This window comes from Panicum virgatum, chromosome 5K, assembly GCF_016808335.1.
Source record: "Panicum virgatum strain AP13 chromosome 5K, P.virgatum_v5, whole genome shotgun sequence".
NCBI lineage: Eukaryota > Viridiplantae > Streptophyta > Magnoliopsida > Poales > Poaceae > Panicum > Panicum virgatum.
Window position 1 is genome coordinate 58,017,850 of NC_053140.1, and position 24,849 is coordinate 58,042,698.

Genomic DNA, 24,849 nt, shown 5'->3' on the forward strand with positions numbered 1-24,849 from the left:
GTGAGTGTAGTTGTCCACTGAACCACTGAAAAACCAAGTCTCTGGACAACTGCACCGACGTTAACTCAAACCTATCGTCGGTTTAACCGGTGAGTACAACTTTTGAATTCCTCTGAAAAAACCATCTCACTGGTCAATTGCACCGACGTCTTGATTCAAACAGCGTCGGTTAATCCGGTGAATAGAACTTGAATTGCCCTGGAAAAACCAACTCTGGACTAATGCACCGACGTTAAATTCAAACACGTCGGTTTAACCGGTGTATTGAATTTGTCCAGACTCTGCTGACTTCGTTTAACCGACGTATAGAAAATTGAGAGCGTCGGTTAAACCGGTGTATAGACTTTTTCTGATTTTGTCTTTTCTGATTTGAGTCTTGAATGAAATCCAAATATTCTTGAGATATAGTTTGAGAACCACTTATTTGAACTTCTAGAAACCTGAGTGACCATAGTATGCATCCATTTTCAAATGACCATGTCCATGCTCAAGTTACTAAGCCTTAACCCCTCTTAATAGTGCGATCACTACAAAACTATAAAACCTATACTAACCTAAGTGTCCTTCTCAACCTTGTGACACTTAGGACTAGAAAGATCCTTAGCCTTGACATATATAAGTTGAAAACCGAGATCGCCTTTTAGAATAACCGAAATTGAGGGGCCTCTTTTGACATATGACCAAATGAGCGATAAAGATCTTTTAAGCTGCACAAACTCATTAGTCACAATAATGGTTGTCATTAATCACCGAAACATACCATGAGGGCCTAGATGCTTACAAGGTTCTGTGACATGCATGTTCTGATCTTCATTTTCTTGTTCCACTGCTTGGTTCATATGAGATGATGTACTTGTTGATCTTTCAACGAAATGGGCTGCCTTCTGATGAATCTGAATTAGCATTGCAAGAGGCCACCCGCGGTCAAGAGCTGCTTACATGTAAATCCGCCATTTTTCGGTGTTTGCTATAATCGTCAACTCTCATAAATCCCCTTCAGTTCCCCAATTCATCACAGTCTGAACGGTTAGGAAATGAGTCTTTGGATTCACATTGAATATCTCGTGAAGCCATTTGCGTATGGAACCAAAACTCCTCTTTAAGAGTTTATCTATTCCGCACTCTCTTCATTCAAAAGCTGATAGGTCTACTCCATACGCATCATGAGAAATATAGTAGTCACCATAATGAACTTGAAAACGAAGCTTGCTCGACATATCTGGACACACAATCATGATATTAAATTGATTGTTAATCTACTGTTTCAACAAAAATAATTACAACATAATTTATTTGTAAAGCGTAGAAGAATTTTGGTTACCTGCAGTCGCCGGCTCGAAAATCCGGCAGGGCTTCGCCTCTCTCCCTCCCTCCATCTTTTTTCTTATTTTATGAAATTTTAGTGATGTAAATGAGGGGTGGGGGGACCAGTCAACCCTTATATAAGGGTGGGAGAGCCGGTCGCCCTGCAGCCGAGCGGCCAGGGCCGGCCGCCCCGCTGTCGGGCGGCCTGTGGGGCCGGCCCCTGGCCGGCCGCCCGACTACCGGGCGACCGGCCCAGGGACCTGGGCGCAATTTTCTCTGTGAATTTTTTTTCAGAAATGCCCATGTCGCCCCGCTGCCGGGCGACCTGGCCGCCCGGCTCCCGCTGCCGGATATATTCCTGTAAATTTACAAATTAAAAATATATTTTTATAAAAAATGAAAATAAAAAATAAAAAAAACCGCTCGCGTGAGCTCGTCGTCTTCCTCCGACTACTGGAATCTCCGCCCAAAACCCAGACAAAAGCTACTGCTCGGGGGGCTTCCCTTGAGCGAGATTAATCCGTTGGGGTGGGGGGCGTCATTGCCGCTGCTTTCTCTGCTAGGAGAGGGGCGTTATTTTCCATAGCCTAGCCATTTCTGCTCTTCTCGTCCCTCTCACTCCGGCGCTCTGGTTTCTCCTGATCCCGCGGCGTTGCTGCTTCGGGGGCTGGCCACTTCATATCCATCTGCTTCGGTTGTGGTAGTGTGGTGGCGCTGTTGGCGACCTTGGGGGAAGGCGGGAAGCCCATACTGCGTAATGGCCCCTGCCTCCGGTTGCCGCACTCCGGCCTCGGCCGAAGCATCCTCCGCTCCCGCGGGTGCCGACCAACGGCGGGGCGACCTGGAGCCGGCGAGGTCGCCGTCCGCAACAGTAACCTGCCAACACTTTTGCAATCCAACCCTTCGTTTGGATTGAGCCCCCTACTTTGGTAAATCGTCACTCATGACATGTGCGCTGCGGCGGCGGCATGGATTTACCGGCAAGCCGCGGCCCATGGCGCATGTGGAGCGTTCGTTCAGACCTCCCGCTCCTCGTGGTCATCCTGGTGCTTCTCCTCCCGGCCTCCCTCCTCGTCTTCCCGCCGCTTCTCCACCTCCACGTGATATTCGCGTGAATTCATCGTCTTCTCCAGCCTCGATCTCGCAACAAAATCATCAAATCCAGCTTCTGGTTTGGGGGGAGGGCTTCCTTTGAGTGAGATCCAATCCTTGGGCGCCATTTTCTTCCTGCGTTCCCCACAAGAAAAGTCAGGGTTCTTCCCATGCCCGTCTTTACTCTTCTCGCTCCGTCACTGGCTGCTGCTGCTCCCGCGGCATCACGTGTTCGCCTAAACGGAACCTCGCGGCGGCGTTTCGTCGGTACGCCGGCTTTTTTTCTCGTTGGTTATGTGATCTTTCTGTGCTTATGGGCCAGATTGGCCTTTGCGGCTCATGGCTGTGGTCTGAGAATTCTCATGGATTAACAATTGAGCATTTTGTAGATAGAAACTGGTGGTGCAAAATAGGGAATCTTCATCACATCTCTATTTGTCTTTGCAAGTTTGATCCATGTGAAAAATCGGGCATTGGCTTAAGTGAAGTTAGTTCACAGTGCAAGCCTCATGTTGGATACAGTGTCATTAATAAAACAAATATGAAAATTTTAAATATAATCGCATATACTGCAGGAATGACTGGTGCCTGTATGTTTTGCTACTGCTTTCAGTTAAAACAAAACTAGTGATGGATGGCAAGAGTGTCAGCCTGAGTTGTTCCTTTGGTATGGAGGATGACAGTCTAAACTCGTCACGGTTTCTGGACAAACTTTTCAGAGAGGTCTGTAGTTTTGACACCCCAACCCTGAGGCACATCATTTTTGCATTTTGATGATGATTTGAGTTGCAGTGGGAGGATCGCAAGGCAAGGGGATTGTTTCACCATGACATCAGTTGCTGTGAGACTAAGGTTTTCATTTCATTTCCATTCTCTCTGAATAACTGCCCAAGTTTGTTCTGGAGATTTTATTTTTCTATCCTAATCTTTTACAATCATGTGATGATAGGTATTACCTGGAGAACACAACTTTGTGGCAACATTAATAGAAGGGCGTGATCAAAAGAAACGGCCAACTGAGTTTGGAATGAACAAGTCCAGCCATTTGATAGTGGGAAGTTCAATTTCACAAAAGTTAGGCCAGAGGAAGTGATCTTCAGATTCTGTGAAACTGATAAAGACTCTGCCCAGTATTTTGGTGGTGCTCCTGATACTATTTCAGCTTCTTCTAGCGTCATTTTGATTAATGTCAGTGTGTTCCGCTCTCAAAAACTTACTTACACTTTAGAGATAGTATTAAGATGTGATTGACTGTTTGTCGTTTCCATGTCACAGGTGAGCCCAATTGGTTACTACCATGTGCTTTTGACCCCCAAAATCCTAGATTGTTTGCCGCAAAGGATTGATGAAGAGAGCTTCTTAATAGCCATGTATGTTGCAAGGGAGGCAAGCAATCCCTTCTTCAGAGTTGGTTATAACAGTCTGGGTGGATTTGCAACCATCAACCACCTTCACTTCCAGGTTAGTCTTTAGAATATCTCGGCACCATATATTTGTAAATTACACTACGGCAATTGCCCTTATTTTACAGTACCTCTCAGCAAGTCTTGTACTGATATTTTGTTCATTAGGCATACTACTTAAAAGTACAGTATCCAGTTGAAAAGGCAACCACAGAGAAGCTCACAACCCTTGTCAATGGTGTGAGCATTGCTCAGCTGGTGGATTATCCAGTAAGTGGTTTTGTGTTCGAAGGTGGGGCAAGTCTTGTGTATTTGTCAGATGTGGTTGCGAAAGTCTGCATCTTCTTGCAAGAGAACAACAGACCTTTCAATGTCCTTATCTCTGAATCTGGCAACAGAGTTTTCCTCCTACCACAGGTATTGGCATGCAACCTCAGTTGTTAAAGTTCTGGATTTTGAAACAATATATTCTTAATTCATACTTTAGCTTCATGTTGACAATAATCTCCCTCCAAATCGATTGACCAGTGCTACGCGGAGAAGCAGCTCCTCGGAAAGGCGGGCCAAGAGTTCCTAGACATGAGAACCAATCTGGCAATCTGGGAGCTCAGTGGCCATTTGGTACTGAAGAGGAAGAAGGACTACAACGAAGCCTCTGAGCCAAACATATGCAGATTTTTGCTTGAAGCAGCTCTTTCGGAAACAGAATTCCAAGAGCTGAAGCGATGTGTGCTGGACTTCCTGACCGTCTCTTATGCTTGTAATTCGGATATAGATTCCTAAAGAGTGTTGACTGTTTTGAGTACTGCATTCATAACTGTTATGATGTTATATCATGCGTTTGTGATTTTATTGTTTATGTCAGCAATGAGAATCACCTGTCTTCTCCAACCACAAATTCACAACGAAACCACCAGATAGTGGTGCCCAGTAAGTGGCTTCATATTTGAAAGTAGAGCGAGGCTTGGGGATTCAGCTTCCTTGTTCTGATTCTGGCAAGAGAGTTTTCCTCCTACAGCATTACTTATTGCCATGCAATCTCAGCTGTAAAAGTTCTGAAATTTGAACTTGGTCTCTCTTCAAATTCTAGATGTGGGGTTAATATCATTTGCTTCCCTCAGTCGATCAGCGCTATGCCTATGAGATGGAGGAACACCTTGGTCTGGCGAGCCAAGTGTTGCTCAACACAAATCCAGCGACCAACGAGTTTAGTGTCCACCAGAATCCTGACCGAGGCTGCTGGATGCAGCGGTGGCATAAGTCTGTTGATAATACTGACTAAACTAAACGATTTTGTATTACTACCGGTTAAATAATTATATCGCTGTAGGTGGAGTAAGTTGGCCCAAATGTTCATATGAGATATTTTATAATGTGTTTTAGTCATTGATAATGCTAATGAGAATGTGCATTGTAGGAGTTTTATACGCTTTGTTTGTATCTATAAATAATTTGTTTGGCAGGTGTGCACAAAGTGGCCTATTAGCTCAGTTGGTTAGAGCGTCGTGCTAATAACGCGAAGGTCGCAGGTTCGAGACCTGCATGGGCCATTATATTTTTTGGGTCCGCAATTCAGCTCATTTTTTAAAATTTATATTTATACTAGTATTTATTTTTAGTGTATTCACGAATCACGAGGACGGTGGCATGGTTGCAGACGGCGTGCTCCACGAGCGTAGATATTATCAGATCCAATCCAAAGTTATCTTTCTACGAGTCGGTCGCTGCATCCGCATGTTGATTATTGATGGTCATCGTAAGAAACCGTGGCACCGTGCAACCATTTTGACTTACCTACTGCCGACGTGAACGCATTTAGTTGATACTGACACTGACACCGGCAGGCGGCAGCGATAGCCGATAGCTTAACTAATCAGGAGGGATGGACTGCAGGCACCTCTTAATACACCTTGCTAGGACCGGCACTTAGCTTAACTAAAGCCAGTCTCAGTGCTAGAGTCATAAGAGTATCATGACATTAAATTTGCTAACATGTACCAATAATATGAGGAGAGAGAAAAGGAAAGTGTCATGGAATATGAGAGGAGTGTGATAGTGATGAACCTCTACTGGCACAGTTCTTAAAATTTCAGTCTATGTAACTGTGTCGATGACACTCCTACTGAGACTAGTCTAATCAGAAAGGATGGACTGCAGGCACCATGCAGGCACGCGCTCACACGATCGAGCTGATGATCAAGATCGACGCAAACGCACTAAGAGCAGGTTCTATGATTTCGCCGGCAGCCGGCTGGGAGCTGCGGTGAGGTGGCGTGCGACTGTGGTGGGTCCCGCTAGAATTCAATGCACTGCAACACTTTCAGCCAATGGGAAGCGCGATTTGCCTCTCCGCCGACCGGGAGCGGGCGCTCCGCGAGACGCCCGCGGCGCTCTCTCTCCTCGTTTCTCTCTCTGCCACGGAGGATCTCAGCCGGCTGGGAGCGATCATAATACTTGCTCTAAGTACGGGGTGCCGACTGCATGCTCGCGATCATAATACTTGCTCTAAGTACGGGGTGCCGACTGCATGCTCTTCAAGTAGCAGAGAAGTGCCTACCGTGACGATTAACTAATAGGCATAAGGGTTTTCCTTCCCGACCGGTCCGGCCAAATCGGAGGCGTCCGGTTCCGGTATACAGGTCCGGTTTGGCCGGTTACCGGTCGGAACTGGTCAAATTCAAATTTGAATTCAAACTTCGCCGTTCAACCGGTTCGTACCGGCCAAAATACCGGTCGGTTTGACTGCTAACCGGTCAAATTCAAATTTTTTTTGTTTAAATTCAAATGCCCGCAAAATATACTAAATAAATATTTGTATAATATATTTTAGTCTAAATGAACCCTCCAACCCTCTTTTGTACTACTTTTACATTGTATTTGTATACTTTTATATGCACGTTTTTTTTGTTTAACTTCGAGTCCCTGCAAACTATACTAAATGAACGATTTTTTGAGAAAATTTGACATCATTAGATTTGTCGCACCTTGAAGTATTTTTTGGGAATTTTTCATTTTTTTGAATTTAAATTTAAATTTTAAATTTGGTTGGGAATTTTTCATTTTTTGAATTTAAATTTAAAATTTAAATTTGGGCCGGTTTGGAACCGGCCCAAACCGAATCGGTTCCCAACGGTTAGGTGAACCATCCGCTTCCGCGGCTCAACAACTGCTGGGGAGCAAGGCATAACGGAATTTTCTTCGAGCAAAATAAAAGGCCATCTTATAAGACGGGAATTGCCCGTTAACAAGACCATCTTATACCCGCCAAAAAAGGCCATCCTATGTGTCAAGTCGTTTTGAATCATCTGAATTTACTTTAGACTTTTAGTAGCAAACAAATGAATGTGGTTTTTGTTTATGACGGGAGATTTGGGACAGATCATTACTCATTAAAAAGGGGCGCCATCAGCTCCAGCCAACCGTGCTACGTAAGAGTTAAAGACTACGGGTGCCGTATCCTCACGTTCAACTACGTGTTGTAGACCTGTTAAAAAAAACTACGTGTTCTAGAAACCACAAAAATCCTCCCTTCGGTGCGCGGAAGGCTATTGGTTACAAGTCTGTAGCGACCGAGATATTTTACTACTCCATTATTAGTTAATTATTACAGCATGAGGATTTTACTACTCCATTATTACGACGAGGACCGGGAAGGCGTAGAATAGAAAAATTAATAAAATATGTAAGGCGCATCTAGGCTAGGCTAAGAGCATTTCCGAGAGGCATTCTAAAATTTACCATCTAAATCATCATTTAGAGAGTTATTTAAGTAAAATTTTTTTTTATATATTTTTGTATTTTTCGAGAGTTTTTTATATTTTGTGCATAGTTTAGAGAGTCACTCTCGTTTTTTATCTTTGACAAGCGAAAAATTCAAAATAAAGTATGTTTATATTTACATACCTAATTGAGGAGCACGCTGGTGGGTATTTTTTTCGTTAAAATCTCCATTTTCCTATGTAATAAACCAGAACAGTTAAAAGAATCGCTCGGAGATGCTCCGAGGCCGTGTTTGGTTAGTTTGTGCTAGGATGTAGCACAAACTTTAACCAATAATTATGGGTATTAAACAAAATCAGTTTATAAAACTAATTTCACAACCCTGCATTACTTCGCGAGACGAATTTAATGAGGTCTTTAACCACACGATTAGATGTTGGTTACTGTAGTATTACTGTAGCCAATCATCGATTAATTACTGTCGTTAGATTCGTCGCGAAAAATTATGTTCATCCATAAAAAATTTTTACAAATAAATTTTATTTAATATTTCATACATATAAAATTATTTTTATAGTACTATACTACTGAAACCAAACACGGCCCGAAACTGCCCAGCCCGCAACCCGGACACAGACCAGGCTGCCATGCCGGCCCCACCACATTTACTGCGACCTGCGCCGGTGGCGAGCGACCCCCCTCGGGCCAGGACACTGTATACTGTACTTGGCCACGTCTCCGGTCTCCCACCTCCGTCCGGGCACTCCCCTTCTTCCCGGTCGCTACCAACTGCCCGGCGCTGCGGCTGCGCAAGCGCAATTCCCCCCCAAATCCAGCGTAGCCAATCCTCAGCTTCTCTCTCGCGTCCGCCGCGCCCCGCTCCGCGATGGCCGAGCAGCGCCCGCCCGCCGGGATCGACCCGCGCAGCGGCTTCTGCGCCGCGACGCGGACCTTCCACAGCCTGCGCCAGTTCGCCACGCTCCCGCCGGACTCGCTCCCGGCCACCGCCGCCGCCTACGCCTTCTCCCTCCTCACCTCGCCGCTCCCCGACCGCCCCGCCCTCGTCGACGCCGCCAACGGCATTGCCGTCTCCTACCCCTCCTTCCTCGCCGCCGTCCGCTCCCTCGCGGGGGGGCTCTGGTCCGCCCTCGGCGTCCGCCCGGGCGACGTTGCGCTCGTCGTCTCCCCGTCCCGCCTCGAGATCCCCGTGCTGGACTTCGCGCTCATGTCCATCGGCGCCGCCGTCTCGCCCGTGAACCCGGCGTCCACCGCCGAGGAGTTCGCGCACATGGTCGCGCTCTCCAGGCCGGCCGTCGCGTTTGCGGTCCCCGAGGTGGCTGCCAAGCTGCCGAGGAGCCTCAGGTGCGTTGTCATCGGGTCGGACGAGTATGCGAGGCTGTCGTCCGCGGGCGGTGCGTCGCCGCCGCCGCCGGTGGCGGTGAAGCAGTCCGACACGGCGGCCGTGCTGTACTCGTCGGGCACCACGGGGCGGGTGAAGGCCGTCGCGGTCGCGCACCGCAACCTCATCGCGCTGATCTGCGCGCACAGGGACAACCGGGAGAAGATGGAGAAGGAGGCTGCCGAGGCCGGCGAGCAGCCGCTCCCACCCACGGTGACGCTGTTCCCCCTTCCGCTCTTCCACGTGTTCGGTTTCATGATGCTGCTCCGCTCCGTGGCCATGGGGGAGACCGCGGTCCTCATGGAGCGCTTCGACTTCGGCGCCGCGCTGCGCGCCATCGAGCGGTACCGTGTCACGCTGCTGCCCGCGGCGCCCCCGGTGCTGGTGGCCATGATCAAGTCCGAGGAGGCGCGCCGCCGTGACCTCTCCTCCCTCCTCGTCATCGGCATCGGCGGCGCGCCACTCGGTCGCGAAGTCGCCGAGCGCTTCGCCGCCGTCTTCCCCGACATAGAACTCGTTCAGGTTCCGTGCACCCTGGAGTACAAGGCTCTTGTACGCACTGCAGGTTCCATTCTGAATCTACGCTTCTGAATCCAGGGCTACGGTCTGACGGAGTCGTCTGGCTCGGTTTCTTCGACGGTGGGGCCGGAGGAGACCAAGGTGTACGGTTCGGTCGGGAAGTTGGCATCGCACATGGAGGCGAAGATCGTCGACCCCGCCACCGGCGAGGCGCTCGGGCCGGGGCAGCGCGGGGAGCTCTGGATCCGTGGACCAGTCATCATGAAAGGCAAGTAGAATAACTACTAGTACTTTGGACTATGCAGTGGTTTGACTATCATTGTCAAGCTTTCTTTATTGGCAGAACGATCCAAGACTTTCAGTAATATAATCACACGGTTGAATTGTACAGTTTGGTTTTTGTCCAAGCCATGGGCTGTTGTGTGGAAGCTATGCACTCCTGTCATCAGACTAGCATGGTTTGCCTGCATGTGTTTCATGGGGGCTTTTATTTGTCATGTTTTTTAAACATCTGTCCATCCAAATACACATGGTCAGTGCTGTACCTTTAGGGATCAATTATAACTACAAATCTGAATCACTGGCAATGCATGGCTGCCTGTTCTGCTACTTTATTTCTAATGAATAGTACTAATGCCAACCTGGCACTGATATGGACTCTGTTCGCTGTGCTGTGGCTGGTGGCTGGTGCTTATTTATTGTGAGAGAAAAGTATTGTTGGCTGGCTGTTGGCTGATGCTGGTTTGGTGTGAAAGAAAAATACTGTTGGCTGGATGCAGCGAACAGAGTGATGCAATTTTGAGTCCATCGAAATTGTATATTGCCAGAGAGCCATGTGGACCACATGGTGTTTTATATCTGATGAAAACCAGAATATTGCACTTTAGTTTTCATGTTTGACCAGCAACTGTTGGCCTTGTTTAGTTGCAAAATTCAAAATTCCAAAACTATCACATCGAATGAGAATCTTACATGCATGGAGTATTAAATTTAGATGAAATAAAAAATTAATTACATAGTTTGCTTGTAAATTACGAGACGAATCTAATGATTCTAATTAGACCATGATTAAATACAAAATTGCTACAGTAACCATGTTCTAATGATGGATTAATTAGTCTTAATAAATTCATCTCGTAGTTTACAGACAAGTTCTATAATTAGTTTTGTGATTAATCTATATTCAATAAATGTGAAAATATTTCATTTCAAAAAGTTTACACTTGCAACTAAACAAGGCTCGCTGGTCTGGAACATCAGAGAACAGACTTTACCAGATTATTTCAAGGTTTACTATAGTACTGTAGCAGGATGCAGTTCTAAAACATCCGGTTACTCCCTGGGTAATCTCTCTTGTTCACACTTCACAGATTATAATGAGTTGTCATGTTTTATTTTTTTTAAGGCAATACATTCCCAGGGAAGTTTGGTGTTTTATATATTTCCCTTGAATCTTGGAAAATCTTCTTTTGTGGGCTACTACATGAGTCATATGATGATTTTTTCCAGGCTATGTGGGTGATGACGAGGCAACTGCAGCAACGATGGATTCAGAAGGCTGGTTGAAAACTGGTGATCTATGCTACTTCAATGAAGATGGTTTCCTCTACATTGTTGACCGATTAAAGGAGCTGATAAAATACAAGGGATATCAGGTGCTGCAGATTATCACAGCTAGTTCAAAACTGCAATAACATTGCCATTTGAGAGTTTTATCTCACAAATTTTGTTTGTGTTTGTGTGGTACTGATATAAATCTTGCATCAGGTACCTCCAGCTGAACTGGAGCATATCCTGAATTCTCATCCTGATATATTGGATGCTGCTGTTATCCCGTAAGTACCCTGCGATGAACTTGGGAAAATTCTGCAGGACCATAGATCAAACTAATGCTGCTGTAAGATTTCTTCATCATGTGGCAATATGTGAGATGTCCCTTCTCTATGAACTATGCAGATATCCAGATGAAGATGTTGGGCAACTACCAATGGCGTTCATAGTGAGGAAACCAGGTTCGAAGCTCACCGAGCAACAAGTCATGGATCACGTGGCTAAACAGGTACGCATCTCCTTTGGGTTACATTATGCTCCATATAGTTTCATATTGAATTATAGGTGTCCGGTCATAATCAAACTCCGTTCTACCTTTTCCTTTTCCTAAACAAATTGGGCAAGTCGCCAAGTTGAGTAGAAATTCCTGCAATTTTAGTATTGTTAGTTGACACTTTTTTCTGCTGTTAAGGATAACATTCTTTGCCCTGATGCAAAAGGCAACTCTAAAATGCCATGTGCTAGCATACCGTTGCATATAGCGGTGGATAGTAACCTAAACTTTCCAGTAGCCACTCCAGCAAGGGATCACGCCGCTACTGATCCTCTCTTTATGCAAGATATTCTAAGAACCTTTGCTGTGATAATGTGATAGGAGTAGTCTCTTAACGCTTCAGGCAGTAGACTGACTCCACTCCGGCCTAATTTTCCCCCCCTTTGTGGCAGGTGGCACCGTACAAGAAAGTCCGCCGAGTGGCCTTTGTCTCTACAATACCAAAATCACCTGCTGGGAAGATCTTGCGGCGGGAGCTTATACAACAGGCCGAGTCCATGGGTGCCTCCAAGCTTTGAGGTTTATGCTGACTTGGAAATATAGGAGGAAAGTTCTTTGTGTAGTACCAGACTACAGACTCAGGATTTGTACATGCTGCTACGGTTTTCAGGCTGACTCGGGTATTCTTAGCCGAACGGTTGTACCTCTGAATTTTGCTCATGCTTCAAACGGAATGTCACGGAACAAATTTGTGGGCGGTCGGCTGCCCACTTTCTTCTGTTCGTTACCTGGTTCTCTGCAAAACCTTGTTTGTTGGTTATTCTCGTCTGAAACTGCCTTGTTGTCCCCAAAGGCCCAGACCCATAGATGTCTGGGCGTTCATCGTGTCGGAGTTTCATATAAATCTTGCTCAGACAGCTTAGTCCGTGTATGGATTCATGGAATAGTCGGAACTTGTCTTCAGTCCATCTCTTTGTTTTAGAAAAATGACCGAGCATAATCCAAGTGAAGCTTTTCTAAAATGGATAAAAGTTATATATTTACATATCCAAAAAGAGGTATTCTCATATTCGAAACTACACGAGCGAATATGTTTACACATTTTTTCGACAGCAAATATGTTTACACCTTTTACTAAAAAACTATGGATAGAAGAATTTTGAGTCAGGAAAATGTTGTGCCGAGTGAAATTGAAGCTATCAGAAAAGTCAAGCTGTATCAGGAAAAATCCCATCCAAAAAAAGAAAAAAACTGTTGATGTTAGCTCCTTGTTAAGTACAAGTGTCATTTGCGATCAGAGCAAAGGACATCTTTTGAAGTTTGTCACGGGTGCCTGACGAGCCACACTACTGTGCAGTCGTGTCACCTTCTAAACCCATATAATTCCCTACCCAATTCCCTTCCATAAACCCCTCTTGCAATTGCAAGGGGTTGCAAGTAGCCAAGTAGCCTATTCCCCTAGAGAAATTTCATCCCACGCCGACGCCGAAGGCCCTAACCGACCGCATCGATGCCGTCAATCGCCGGCGGCGGGCCCGGGCGCCTCTTTGCAGCGCACCGGGGCGCGATCTGGTGGCTCCGCCGCCGCCAGCACCCACCTTTCTCCTCCCTCGCCGGCGGGGGACGCCGAGGCGACGCGCCGCATCTGCCGGTGCTCATCGTCGGAGCTGGGCCCGTCGGGCTCGTCCTCTCCTTCCTCACCAAATTCGGTAAGAGCCTCGTGCCCCTCGCGCATCACCTATTCCGAATCGTGCTTCTAAAGTAGTAGGCGGGAGTGTTGAGCTGAGCGGAAGTTCAATGAGGGGATCGGACGAGTGTGATGAAACAAGTTACCTCTCAAGTGCGCTGTGCTAGTTTGGATGACTGCTTAGTGATTCAATGAGCTTAGGTGCTTAAATTGTTGAAGGATCCTTGGAAATTCTTTTGAAAACCGGCAGCCTTTGATGCAGTTACTTGTTTTATTCAAATTCTGCAGGGATCAAATGCGCGGTGATAGAGAAGAATGTGGAGTTCACTCGGCACCCCCGAGCGCATTTCATCAACAACCGCACAATGGAGGTGTGTATGCTTACCAATGCACTCCAACGGTGCTACTTAATCTTTATGTGTGCTGTTTTGGGTGGTGGTTTCACGGGTGGCTGGCATTTTCAGATCTTCCGCAAGTTGGATGGCTTGGCTGGGGACATCGAGCGGTCCCAGCCCCCAGTGGATTTGTGGAGGAAGTTCGTCTACTGTACTTCACTCTCCGGTTCTGTTCTCGGATCGGTTGATCACATGAAGCCCGAAGGCCAGTTCAGTTCTTCTGATGTCGAGCAATGTCTTGCACCTCCCTGCATAGTTGTCTGACGACTACTTTTGGCAGATTTTGACAAGGTCATTAGTCCTATATCGGTTGCACACTTCTCACAGTAATACTGTATATAACAAGACCCTGAAGCGCTGATCTTACTCTAAATTTCACTACACTGTACGGAGTAGCACATGTCCATAAATCTGAAGCAACACTGGTAGTGGACTAGTAGTGTAGGTCCCTAACTCCCTATGGATGAGTTGGGAGCAGCCAGAATGCTTTTGTCCGCCTTCGGAGCATCATCGAGTTTACGCAGTTGGTAGGTCCCATCTTTCACATCAAACACTTGCAGGTCACCCTGTACGTGGTCTGGTTACAACCCACCTAACCCGGTTAACCGGCCCGGATGAAACCGTGTTAGCAGGGCATGCACGGGTTGGTCTGGCTCCGGCCCCTACCGACAAACCCGTTCCCAAGCAGCTAAATATCTAATTTGACAGTCGATCTAATCAACAATGATGAGGGATGAGAGAGGAAGCAATAATCGGCAATGATGGAGTTGCGTAATGCTTACAGACGGCGGTGGCACCTTGCTCACAGCAAGCAAGCCCCATGACGTCCCCGTGTGCTACTTCCTCATGCACGCCGTCGTCCGACTCCAGTCTGCCCCACGAGGAGAGCGCCACGCTCAACAGCAACCCGTGAAAACTGTCAACCCGCTGGTTTTTAAACCGTCCAGGTGACTCCCTCACGGTTTGGATTGGGTTTTAACCAAAAGCCAGCAATGTGAGAACCGCCCAATTTGATACCATTTTAAACGAACCGCCGGTTATTATCACCCAGATGAGAGTTAACACGTGCTTGCCGTAGAGCGTGCCACATGTTATCCCACATCTAGAGACACGAATAACCGACACGTCATTCATTCAAAATAATACCAAATCCGGTAGTCCCGGTATGTGCTCCAACTTACGCCCAGAATCAGCATATGCACATACCGTATACAATCGAATACATAGCCAACAATCCACAAAGAGCAGTTTTATATTATCAGAGTTCACAGCTTAATATTACAAGTTCAATATAGGTGGGTTTCAAGCTTCTCTTACAAGCTTTGGGCTCACGAAAGTCGTATTAAACAGAGATTTAGAGCTTATTGAAAAAAACATGCTCTCCCGAAGCTCAGCTACGATAAAACTTACTTAAGATGATGATGCCTTGCTCAAGGACATCACCACAGCAGCAACAGCCTACTCTTCCCCCGCATTAGGATCAGCGGGGTAGAAATGGCCGAACACCACTTCTGGCTCACCTGCAACTAGGTTTAGAAAGCACCCTGAGTACAAAGGTACTCCGCAAGACTTATGCGATTATATAGACAAGGATCATGCAAGGCTTAAGTAAAAGCTTTAAAGTTAAGTAATTATTGCATAAGCATGAGCTCTCTAAACTATCACCTAGCAAACTTAATTAATCTTGCCGAACCCCCAGAATTTTAGTTGATTAAGGGAGTAACATAATATATATAACAGATCCTCAACATGACATGAAACCAAAGCCAACAAAACCGAAACTCTCTATGAAGAATTCGACGAACCAAGAGTTTGCTCATATCCGAGAGCGCGGCAATTCGAATTGATTAAATCCTTGCAAGGGTGTACTACTTTACCCACACGACGCGAGGACCATGCGACTCACCCAACCGATCACGCCGGGCAAGGGGGTACTCATGTCAACCGTTCCCAACCAGGCTCAACCGTTGAGGGTACGCCCAGCTTGCGCGTGGAGACTTAGTTCCACCGAGGACATCTCTAAATTTTCCTACACATAGTTCCACTCGGGGACCTGCTAAGCCTCCCTGCATAGCCCGTTGGCCACGCATCTGGGACCGGGCCCCAATGATCAAGTCAAAGAAGGTATTTGGCTCATCCGTTCCATTATATTGGATATGTGGTAGCACGGAAAGGTGCTCAAGGCCGATGGCATCAACTCGGTCCTTAATCGATCCAAGCGGACTATGCCCATGTGACTTCATTCTCTAGGCCCTACCATTCCGCTCGAATCTCGGTACTAAAACTTTACTAGCCACCGAACCAAACCAGTGCGATCAAGGATGAACAGGTAAGTGTGATACTCCAAACCGTTCCTTTCTAGCAAGCAATATAAGTATTCTAAGCAGAGCTAAGCATCTAGTCAAGTTAAGTTAATAACTGACTAACATGTGGCAAGGACATGGTTAAACAATTCAAGGAAGGCTAGTGCATCAAAGTAGGTACAAGAATGCAATACATAGATAATATATATAACCCAACATTACCCAGTGAGATAGCTAAACTAAATCAGATTAAATAGGTACAAGGGATATGCTTAGCTGCTTGCCTTGGATAGCTTCGGACTCGACCGCGTACGGAACTCCAAGTTCAGGCTCGACGGGCTCGGCGGGTTCCACGGGTTCGTTCTCCGACGGTCCGGTCACTAAAATGCATGAATGCGATGCAAGAATTAAGAAATGAACTAAACAACAAGCATAAATCATGAAACAATTTGAGCATGCAGAGGACTATGCAAAGAACCCATGAAAATTTATTATGCAGTAAAAGCATTTTCCTATAAATAACCATAAATAGAACAATTTTCAGCTAATCAAAACAAGATAAATCAGGAAAGACATGCAACCTAAACTAAACAAATCCAAGAAAAAAATATCTTTGAAACCAGGCAGCAACACAAGGCTAACAAAACTGGTTTTGCCATTTTCTCACTTTCCAGAAAAAAGTTCTATAATAAACCATATTTTGGACAGCAAGCACGAAAACAAAATAAAACCCTAACAAACAGCAAGGAATCATGTGAACAAGCTGCACCACTGAAAACTACACCTCACAAGGAGTCTAACAAAATTTGGTTTGGCATTTTTCCAGCAGTACACAAATAACCAAGCAATAAACTCACTTTTGCAAGATAAATCTATAGATAAATCTACAACAAATTAACATGCAAAACAATATTTTTCCTAAGTAGATCTCAGCTAGAGGAATCTAACAAAACAAGTTTCATAATTTTTGGAGCTACACATGATTTTCTATGGATTTTGCAAGTTTGCAGAAAAACTAAACCTAATAAAACCCTAGCTAAAACGCTAGGTGCACCCCCAGCCGGCCAGCCCAGGCGCCGACAAGCGGGGCCCACGGGCCAGCGGGCCACCCAGCCGGGTCAAGGCGAGGCCGGCCTTGACCACGGCGTGGGCGTGGCCACGGCGTCGCGCGCGTCGCGCGGCGCGCGTGCGCACGCGCGACGACGGCGGCGGCGGCGCGAGGCAGCGCGGCGAAGCAAGGCCAAAGCGGGCCGGGGAAGGTGCGCACGGCGTGGAGGGGACGGCGGCGAGCCTCACCGGCGGTGACGCGGGCGAGGAGCGGCAACGAGCGGGCGGCGCGGCGGCGTTGGGCGGCGGCGGACCAAGGCGAGCGGCGGCGGCCCGATGCGGCGAGGGAGGAGGTCGGGTTGGGGGCGGAATCGGTCGAGGATGGGGCGGAGTAGGTGGCGCGCGCGCTAGATCGGGAAGGGTCTTCACCGGCGGCGACGAATCGCGGCGGCGGCGAAGCTCGGGGCGGCTGCCATGGGGGGCGGGGCTAGGGTTTGCGGCGGGGAACGAGGCCGGCTTCGACGCGGATAAGGAGAGGGCGAGTGAAGGAGCGAAGGGCGGCACGGCACGCGACGATGAACGGCACGTGGCGCGGCTCACGAGGATGGCCGGCGGCGGCGACGCGTGCCGCGACGCGCGGGAGAAAACAGAGAGGGAGAGAGGAGGCTGACAGGTGGGGCCCGCAGGAGTTTTTTTTTCTTTTCCTTTTTTTCTTTTCCAGGGCTGTGACAAGCAAAACCGGACCATGAACAGGGTGAGTGTTGCTTGCATCCTATGATGCATGGTAACAATGTTTTCTACCACTGCATCATGCAGATGGCTCGGCCGGCTGCTGCCAGTGGCGCAAGAGAGGTAGGCACTTTGCCCATTACCATGCACTTGCAGGAACCAGGGGAAGTGGATTGCCGGAACCAGAAAATTCTTTCAAGCAAAGGAAAATGTGTGCTCCATTACAAGTTGCAAAACTGCAATGGCAAGTTCGGCATCTTTTCTACTTAAATGATCCTCTGATTGTTTGTGCGGGAATCTCAATGTGTCACAAAACTATATGATGATAACGTCCACACAATTCTTTAAAAAAAAGGTTCACATAATGTTTTTCATATTCTGTTGTACTTGTTTGCATATTTAGTTGGCATTGAACATCAATATATTATTATTTTGCTTTTACGAGTCTAAATTTGACCAACAGTCGTGACAGATATTTTGACGTCAGTCCTCATAACACTGTATTCAAGCACTCCTATTTATCTTTGGTCAATGATCTGTTTATTACGTGAAAATTGTGTTTGATCACTTCTATTTATCTTGGATATTCACGTGTTTATTCAAGAAAAATATTCTATTACCCGTAGCAACGCACGGGCACTCAACTAGATAGATTAAAAATGTGTTGGTCCGAGGACACACGAAGTAGACACGATCCGCTAAAGACTCGTGATCGATTTAATCGGAAACCACAAATCCGATTTCCACGGCACGCCGCTCCGCTCGCGGTCTCGATCCAAGCCACCCGCCTGGCCGCTAACGCGCGGGCCGGGATCACAGAGCGGCCAGCTGCCAATTCGAGCGCGTCAAGCAGCGCCGCGGCCCCATGGAACTTGAGGGGAGACCGGAAGAGGGACGGCGCGGCTGCAGGGCCGAGTGCCCGTCGCCCCGTCCCCCTCCGGCCGCCGCGCAGCCATGGCCGGCCGCGTGAAACCGTAGGGCAGCAAGGAGGCCGGGCCCAGCCGGCCACGCGCGTGCATTGCCCCCTGATGCAACCGTAGTGAGCATGCACACGAAACCGTAGCAAAAGAGAGCTTTTGTGAACTTGAAGTTCTCCAAAGCGCAAAGCAAAACAAAGGTGTGCTACTCCACCAGAAAGAAGCTGAATAGGGATCAAATGTGTTCACCATCATCCCAGTCCCAGGTGCATGGCAACATTTACTTGAATGCAATTCCCTATTGGTTATAATCACAACAACAGGTTCTTTGCTATACTAATTTAGTGACACCGTAAAACTCAGTCAGGCAGTGAATGGAAATCCCTACACGTGGTGACCACTGGGGCACAGGATTCGAGAAAAGACTCCCCTAGCTTCTGAATCAGCGTCTCTCACCATGTCCCATTCCGTTCTCCATGCTATGTGCTCATCAGGCCTAACTAGAATTACATTTTTCCTGCTTATCCGACACATCTCCCACCATGAATTACCAGATACCCTAGGCAATCCCTCGACATTGACATAGTTCGTCCAGGGCGCTAGCACATATCTGCTCTCCTCCACTTCCACGTCATCAGAGCCATGAGGCCACATGACACATACTTTGACTGACAGCTTGAACTCATCTGCTACCTTGAGGGTAGCACGGGCGATCTCATATGACTCTTTCAGTGGTGCGATGATGAGTACAAACTCAAGTTTATCCATACTTACCAGGTCCAATGTTGAGAACACACCCTGCAAGAACCGATCACAGTCGAGAATGTAGAAAACAGTAGAGGAACAGCAAAAGAAAGTGTATGGGTGTATCTGTTAGGTGCGAGGGACATACTCACAGACCTCACTTGAAGCAGGCAGTGCTCTTACAAGCATGTGGGGTAGCCGCGAACCAACCTTAGCGGATGGGATGTACTCTCTTGATGTCCTCTCAGAATGCTCTAGTTTTACTCCTTTCTGAGTCTTCTGACTGCAATCTTCAGTAACTAGTGCTCCTTCTTCATAGCTGAAGGCACACAAATAAGATCATCATAAGAAAATTTGAATATCTCCATGATCTAAGAATATTCCTGCCCTGCTTTGTTGTCCCGGCAACTAAAATGAGAAACGAAACAATAGATTCTTTTGAAGTGATCACTGATCAGTTGTAACGGGACTAACCAGAAGCCAAGATCCTCTGCAGGGAACTGCAGCTGCAGACTTTTTCCTTCATCAAGAATACTTCTCAGCCTTGCTAATCTCAAGGACCCAATGGGATTTTTCTCGTTCAGAATATAATCTGAGACTTGTGCCCGACCAATGGAAAACAACCCTTCCAACACTGCCTTCTGTACATTTCTTGGAATGATTGATCCTAGGCTTCTGTTGATAACTTGATGCACTGACAAACATGTGCAGAGAATACATATATGAGATGAGAAGGGGCAGATAGAAATGTACGTAAACATGCATCTACTGTCAGTACTTCCTTTTGATTTTTTTTAAAAAGTCTACTGCCATCATTCAGGCACAGGACACTTTACCTGAGTTTGCAATAGTTGGATCAAGACCAAGGCTTGTGGGAATAGACATTGCTGCTTTGAAGTTCTCCACGCTTAGTTCAGTATTGAAAATTGCAACCTGCAATAGCAAGGAATTGTATGACACTAAATTAATTCTATATTGGAGACATTGACATTGAATGAATAGAAAGCCTGTGAGAAGGGTCGAACAGGTCGGCGCTCTGATTCATAAGTTTGCAGTATTGATGGTGAAGCAACACCATTCAGCATTAAGCCCAATTTCCAAGCCAAATTATGTGCATCCTGAACACCAGTGTTCATTCCTATAAAGAAATCAGCATATGCATATTTCTGAATGTTGGATTTCATATGCATAGTAAGGAAAATTAACATGGGAATATTTCAGAATCAAAATTCAAAGTAAACTGCTAACCAAAACCACCGGCAGGAGGAAAACGGTGAGCAGCATCACCAGCAAGGACTACACGATTGTTGCAGCTGATGTACTTTTCTGCAACTTCAGCATGCATCGCCCATGGCTTTATGTCTAAAACCTGAACATCTGCTGGCTCCCATCCAACTAATTTGACAATAATTTGCTCACATACCTAGAAGGGCAAGGAAACATAAAATGAAGCAGGGATACATGTATACCGACAAATTTACTCTGCAAATTCATCATGCATAGCATATTCAAGTGTTCAAGTGCAGGAATAAGTTGTTTCAAGAAAACTACAGCACAAACACCTGAGAAATAAATGTGAAACACCATTTAGTGCAGAAAATAGCATTTCAGTAGCTACAAACTAGAACCAAGAAACATAATAGAATGAAATCACCTTAGAGCCGAATTCTTCAAACATCTGCTGAGGAGGATAAAATGGAATCTGAGAATAAAATATGGGTTGTATTAGTGTACATATGAGGATTATATAAATTGCACATGGATCTTCTTAATTCCAACACCATAAAGGTTCACATACCTGCAATACGAATTCCCCATGCTCCAGGTCATGTGCAACGAGCACACCAATTGCGCCTGGATTGAAAACAAAGAATAGCATCCCAGGCCTCTGACTAGATAAATATCTGCCTAGATCTCTGCTAAGAAAATGTACACTGACCAGTTTCTGCAAGTCCCTTTCACCCTCCATAGATATGCCTGCCAATTCACGCACTGTGCTTCTCGCACCATCTGTCCCTAGTAGAATACCACAGTGTAGTTTTCTCTCTAGTATTCTCTCCCCATTGTTAACTGATGTTCCAACCAAAATGCCATCATCAGTCTGCTGAAGGGATGTGCACTCATGTCCCATCAATATCTTGCTTTCCAGCTCCACATCCTGTGTCGAGATACCAATCTCACTGGGAAAGCATGTCTGGAAACCAATAGCTTCTAGCTTCTTGAGTAACAAATCAACTAACTTGTACTGTGAGAAGTGTGCAACTGATATAGGACTAATGACCTTGTCAAAATCTGCCAAAAGTAGTCGTCAGACAACATATGCAGGGAGGTGCAAGACATTGCTCGACATCAGAAGAACTGAACTGGCCTTCGGGCTTCATGTGATCAACCGATCCGAGAACGGAACCGGAGAGTGAAGTACAGTAGACGAACTTCCTCCACAAATCCACTGGGGGCTGGGACCTCTCGATGTCCCCAGCCAAGCCATCCAACTTGCGGAAGATCTGAAAATGCCAGTCACCCGTGAAGCCACCACCCAAAACAACACACATAAAGATTAAGTAGCAACATTGGAGTGCATTGGTAAGCATACACACCTCCATTGTGCGGTTGTTGATGAAGTGCGCTCGGGGGTGCCGAGTGAACTCCACATTCTTCTCTATCACCGCGCATTTGATCCCTGCAGAATTTGAATAAAACAAGTAACTGCATCAAAGGCTGCCGGTTTTCAAAAGAATTTCCAAGGATCCTTCAGCAATTTAAGCACCTAAACTCATTGAATCACTAAGCAGTCATCCAAACTAGCACAGCGCACTTGAGAGGTAACTTGTTTCATCACACTCGTCCGGTCCCCTCATTGAACTTCCGCTCAGCTCAACACTCCCGCCTACTACTTTAGAAGCACGATTCGGAACAGGTGATGCACGAGGGACACGAGGCTCTTACCGAATTTGGTGAGGAGGAAGGAGAGGACGAGCCCGACGGGCCCAGCTCCGACGATGAGCACCGGCAGATGCGGCGCGTCGCCTCGGCGTCCCCCGCCGGCGAGGGAGGAGAAAGGCGGGTGCTGGCGGCGGCGGAGCCACCAGATCGCGCCCCGGTGCGCTGCAAAGAGGCGCCCGGGCCCGCCGCCGGCAATTGACGGCATCGATGCGGTCGGTTGGGCCTTCGGCGCCGGCGTGGGATGAAATTTCTCTGGGGGAATAGGCTACTTGGCCCCTTGCAATTGCAAGAGGGGTTTATGGAAGGGAATTGGGTAGGGAATTATATGGGTTTAGAAGGTGACACGACTGCACAGTAGTGTGGCTCGTCAGGCACCCGTGACAAACTTTCTCCTCTGAAGCATGCATATGACAAATCAGTACCTTTCGATGGATAATAAAACCATCATTTAAATGCAAGATGAATTGAGGAATCAAGATAGTATACAACTTCTCTAATATGCTGGTACCATATGTCCAGAAGCAGATTCTCCAAACGCCAATAGGACTGCAATCAAAGAACTAACCATACATCATTGATAGTGTAGAATACATTAGGTCATTACCACATTCTATAAAAGCTCGAAACCTAAGCATAAGTGTCTCAAAGAATTCTGCAAAGTATAAATTTGAAGAATGTCATGCAGTACCCCTCATGCAGATTAAGATGTTATTAGCTTGGCCAAGAGTAAACTAAGGTCAGTATATTGCTAGTAGTTTTTCCTAACCAATAACAGCATAAAAACTGCACAATGATGTTGATGTCTCCCCATTTCAGTCATAGCTAATGAGTAATCCAAAATCATACACATTTGCATTGACGAAACAAAGCATTACTTCAGAATTGTCTAAAAACTCACAATCAAACAGGAAGAGCGAAGTGCATAGCACTGAATTAGCAAAAACTATAGCAGCTATTGTGTATGCATCATTGTGCTAAAAACATGGTCATGTATCAGAAAGACTTGGTGTAGTTGTTTACATGCTGAAAAAGAATGCAGGTAACCCACATATGATAAATGTACTATGAATTTGATAGAACCAGGAGGCCAAATAAAATCTAATTTTAGCCAGAAACATCAATTGATCTGAAATATAATTTTTAGATGGTGTGCATACACATTGATGCATGGTTGATGTACCTTCATGCAGAGGTGTCCCCTAATTCCTAATCCTCTAACTGGGGAAAAAACTAATTGTAGCTAAGAATCACTACGAACAAAACAGGTAGCTAAGAATCACTACGAACAAAACAGAAACAACCAGTGCAGGATAAGAATATGTGCAAAGCATATGTGGCCTAGTGTTCTATATTTTTTTTAGTGCTACTAACACACCAGTGAACAATTCAAGATTAGCCAAGAAATATCTCCTGCATAGGCGGGGCTACTGAAGTAGGACAATTGTATTCTTGGTCATGAACTATACGCAGTCGATTTTAATTTGGCAAATTCTATATGTCGTCGATCACAGAGCAAAGACAGGCTGGTGGTCACTGCTCAACACAGTTTGCTTGGATTCTTAAAATAGTGTATGCATCCATTATAGGCTCAATTTGTGTTCACAAAACAATCATATCACGGTGGAGGTAACTGAAATACTGAAATTGCAAAGCACCTAATACTATACATGTAATTTGCCACAAGAAACAATGTAGAGTGGGTATGAGATATAACTATCACTAGATTAAAACATTGCTATGGACAGTTCAGTGTAATTAAATTCCACCAGAACTGAACCAAGAGTACAAGGTATACCTGCAGGCGTTGACGGTGGTCGAGAAGGCCACTGAAATCCTCGCAAATCTTTTGTATCTACAAATCATTTACATTTGCATTGAGGAAGCAAAGAACTACTGAAGAATTGTGTTTTTCTTTATACATCAGATCCATGCAAAAAACGAGAGAAGCATTGATATGTTATTGTGACCTCGATTCAGCTGACTGCCTCTGTTTGGGAGCACCGGCTGCAAGGACCTGAGCTTCTGTGGTCCTTTTCGAGAGGAGAACAACACTGCAATAGCCAGAAAGCAATCACATAATTCTTTGTGTGGATGATCTCAATTGATTCAACCTCATGGGGAAACTATTTTGCAAACACAGGGATGAACTTCATGAGGAATCACGTAATGCTCACCTGATGTGGAGCCGACGGCGAAGGTCTCGAGCCGGAGCAGATCCTGCCGCGCGGTGAGCCGCAGGAGGGGCGCGGCCTGAGCAGTTCGTAGGTTAGGAACCGCTCCAGCGCAGAGAAGGCACGGCAAGCGGGTGAGCTCGGATCTGCAGCGCGGCGGGGCGGCGGCCGGTGCGCTCGGCGAGAGAGGAGGCGAGCGTGCGGCGCCCGGACGGAGGGCAGTCGGAGGCCAAGCGCGTGGATGCGACGCAGGTGGAGGCGGGCGAGCGTGCGGCGGCCGGGCGGAGTCGCGATTGGGAGGTGGAGTACCGAGCAGTTGCGCGGAGAGAAGGCAGGCGAGGCGGACGCATGTGATTGGGACGGGCGCGGAGCAGGAGGGGCGGACACAATCACACAGAGGCTTTCATCAAGTTGTGCAGTCCTTTGCTGGC

At 46.7% G+C, this 24,849-nt stretch overlaps 3 protein-coding genes, 1 non-coding gene and 1 pseudogene across 24 annotated transcripts; 4 read left to right on the top strand and 1 right to left on the bottom strand.

Moving 5' to 3' along the window:
* The first annotated feature begins 1,804 nt into the window (after positions 1–1,804).
* On the top strand, positions 1,805–4,664 carry LOC120710390 (annotated as a pseudogene).
* A 612-nt stretch (positions 4,665–5,276) lies between these two features.
* On the top strand, positions 5,277–5,350 carry TRNAI-AAU. Its single transcript has one exon. It is a non-coding gene; the product is annotated as a tRNA-Ile (tRNA).
* A 2,917-nt stretch (positions 5,351–8,267) lies between these two features.
* Positions 8,268–12,404, top strand: LOC120710391 (4-coumarate--CoA ligase-like 5). The gene is made up of 6 exons (XM_039996052.1): positions 8,268–9,441; positions 9,517–9,706; positions 10,948–11,093; positions 11,206–11,273; positions 11,395–11,497; positions 11,935–12,404. Exons 1-6 carry the CDS (start codon positions 8,407–8,409, stop codon positions 12,058–12,060), a joined length of 1,668 nt encoding a protein of 555 aa, XP_039851986.1. The 5' UTR covers positions 8,268–8,406; the 3' UTR covers positions 12,061–12,404.
* Positions 12,405–12,643: 239 nt separating this feature from the next.
* Positions 12,644–18,094, top strand: LOC120710392 (2,4-dichlorophenol 6-monooxygenase-like). The gene is made up of 4 exons (XM_039996053.1): positions 12,644–13,191; positions 13,458–13,540; positions 13,634–14,091; positions 17,731–18,094. The coding sequence occupies exons 1-3, from the start codon at positions 12,993–12,995 to the stop codon at positions 13,826–13,828; spliced, it is 477 nt and encodes a 158-aa protein (XP_039851987.1). The 5' UTR covers positions 12,644–12,992; the 3' UTR covers positions 13,829–14,091; positions 17,731–18,094.
* A 659-nt stretch (positions 18,095–18,753) lies between these two features.
* Positions 18,754–24,821, bottom strand: LOC120710394 (putative polyketide hydroxylase). 21 transcript variants are annotated; one of them, XM_039996074.1, is made up of 15 exons: positions 24,422–24,800; positions 24,215–24,298; positions 24,043–24,099; positions 22,756–22,793; positions 22,251–22,641; positions 21,902–21,984; positions 21,673–21,808; positions 21,103–21,596; positions 20,959–21,006; positions 20,553–20,727; positions 20,330–20,442; positions 20,141–20,237; positions 19,779–19,998; positions 19,461–19,623; positions 18,786–19,358 (listed from the first exon to the last, which is right to left on the bottom strand). In XM_039996074.1, the coding sequence occupies exons 5-15, from the start codon at positions 22,450–22,452 to the stop codon at positions 18,945–18,947; spliced, it is 2,145 nt and encodes a 714-aa protein (XP_039852008.1). In that variant the 5' UTR covers positions 22,453–22,641; positions 22,756–22,793; positions 24,043–24,099; positions 24,215–24,298; positions 24,422–24,800; the 3' UTR covers positions 18,786–18,944. The 21 variants fall into 21 exon arrangements, with proteins under 21 accessions (XP_039852002.1, XP_039852003.1, XP_039852004.1 ...); XM_039996073.1 differs by having other exon boundaries at positions 22,251–22,669; XM_039996072.1 differs by having other exon boundaries at positions 22,737–22,793.
* Between the last annotated feature and the right edge of the window lie 28 nt (positions 24,822–24,849).

What these genes read in the sequence shown, in the direction of transcription:
- LOC120710391 (XM_039996052.1), top strand. Translation starts at nt 8,407, where the DNA reads ATGGCCGAGCAGCGCCCGCCCGCCGGGATCGACCCGCGCAGCGGCTTC. An exon ending in TGGACCAGTCATCATGAAAG is followed by an intron (nt 9,707 to 10,947) that starts GCAAGTAGAATA and finishes GATTTTTTCCAG; the next exon opens with GCTATGTGGGTGATGACGAG. An exon ending in TTGGATGCTGCTGTTATCCC is followed by an intron (nt 11,274 to 11,394) that starts GTAAGTACCCTG and finishes TGAACTATGCAG; the next exon opens with ATATCCAGATGAAGATGTTG.
- LOC120710392 (XM_039996053.1), top strand. Translation starts at nt 12,993, where the DNA reads ATGCCGTCAATCGCCGGCGGCGGGCCCGGGCGCCTCTTTGCAGCGCAC. An exon ending in CTCCTTCCTCACCAAATTCG is followed by an intron (nt 13,192 to 13,457) that starts GTAAGAGCCTCG and finishes CAAATTCTGCAG; the next exon opens with GGATCAAATGCGCGGTGATA. An exon ending in TCAACAACCGCACAATGGAG is followed by an intron (nt 13,541 to 13,633) that starts GTGTGTATGCTT and finishes TGGCATTTTCAG; the next exon opens with ATCTTCCGCAAGTTGGATGG.
- LOC120710394 (XM_039996070.1), bottom strand. Translation starts at nt 22,452, where the DNA reads ATGCCGTCAATTGCCGGCGGCGGGCCCGGGCGCCTCTTTGCAGCGCAC. An exon ending in TCAACAACCGCACAATGGAG is followed by an intron (nt 21,809 to 21,901) that starts GTGTGTATGCTT and finishes TGGCATTTTCAG; the next exon opens with ATCTTCCGCAAGTTGGATGG. An exon ending in TCCAACTATTGCAAACTCAG is followed by an intron (nt 19,999 to 20,140) that starts GTAAAGTGTCCT and finishes CATGTTTGTCAG; the next exon opens with TGCATCAAGTTATCAACAGA.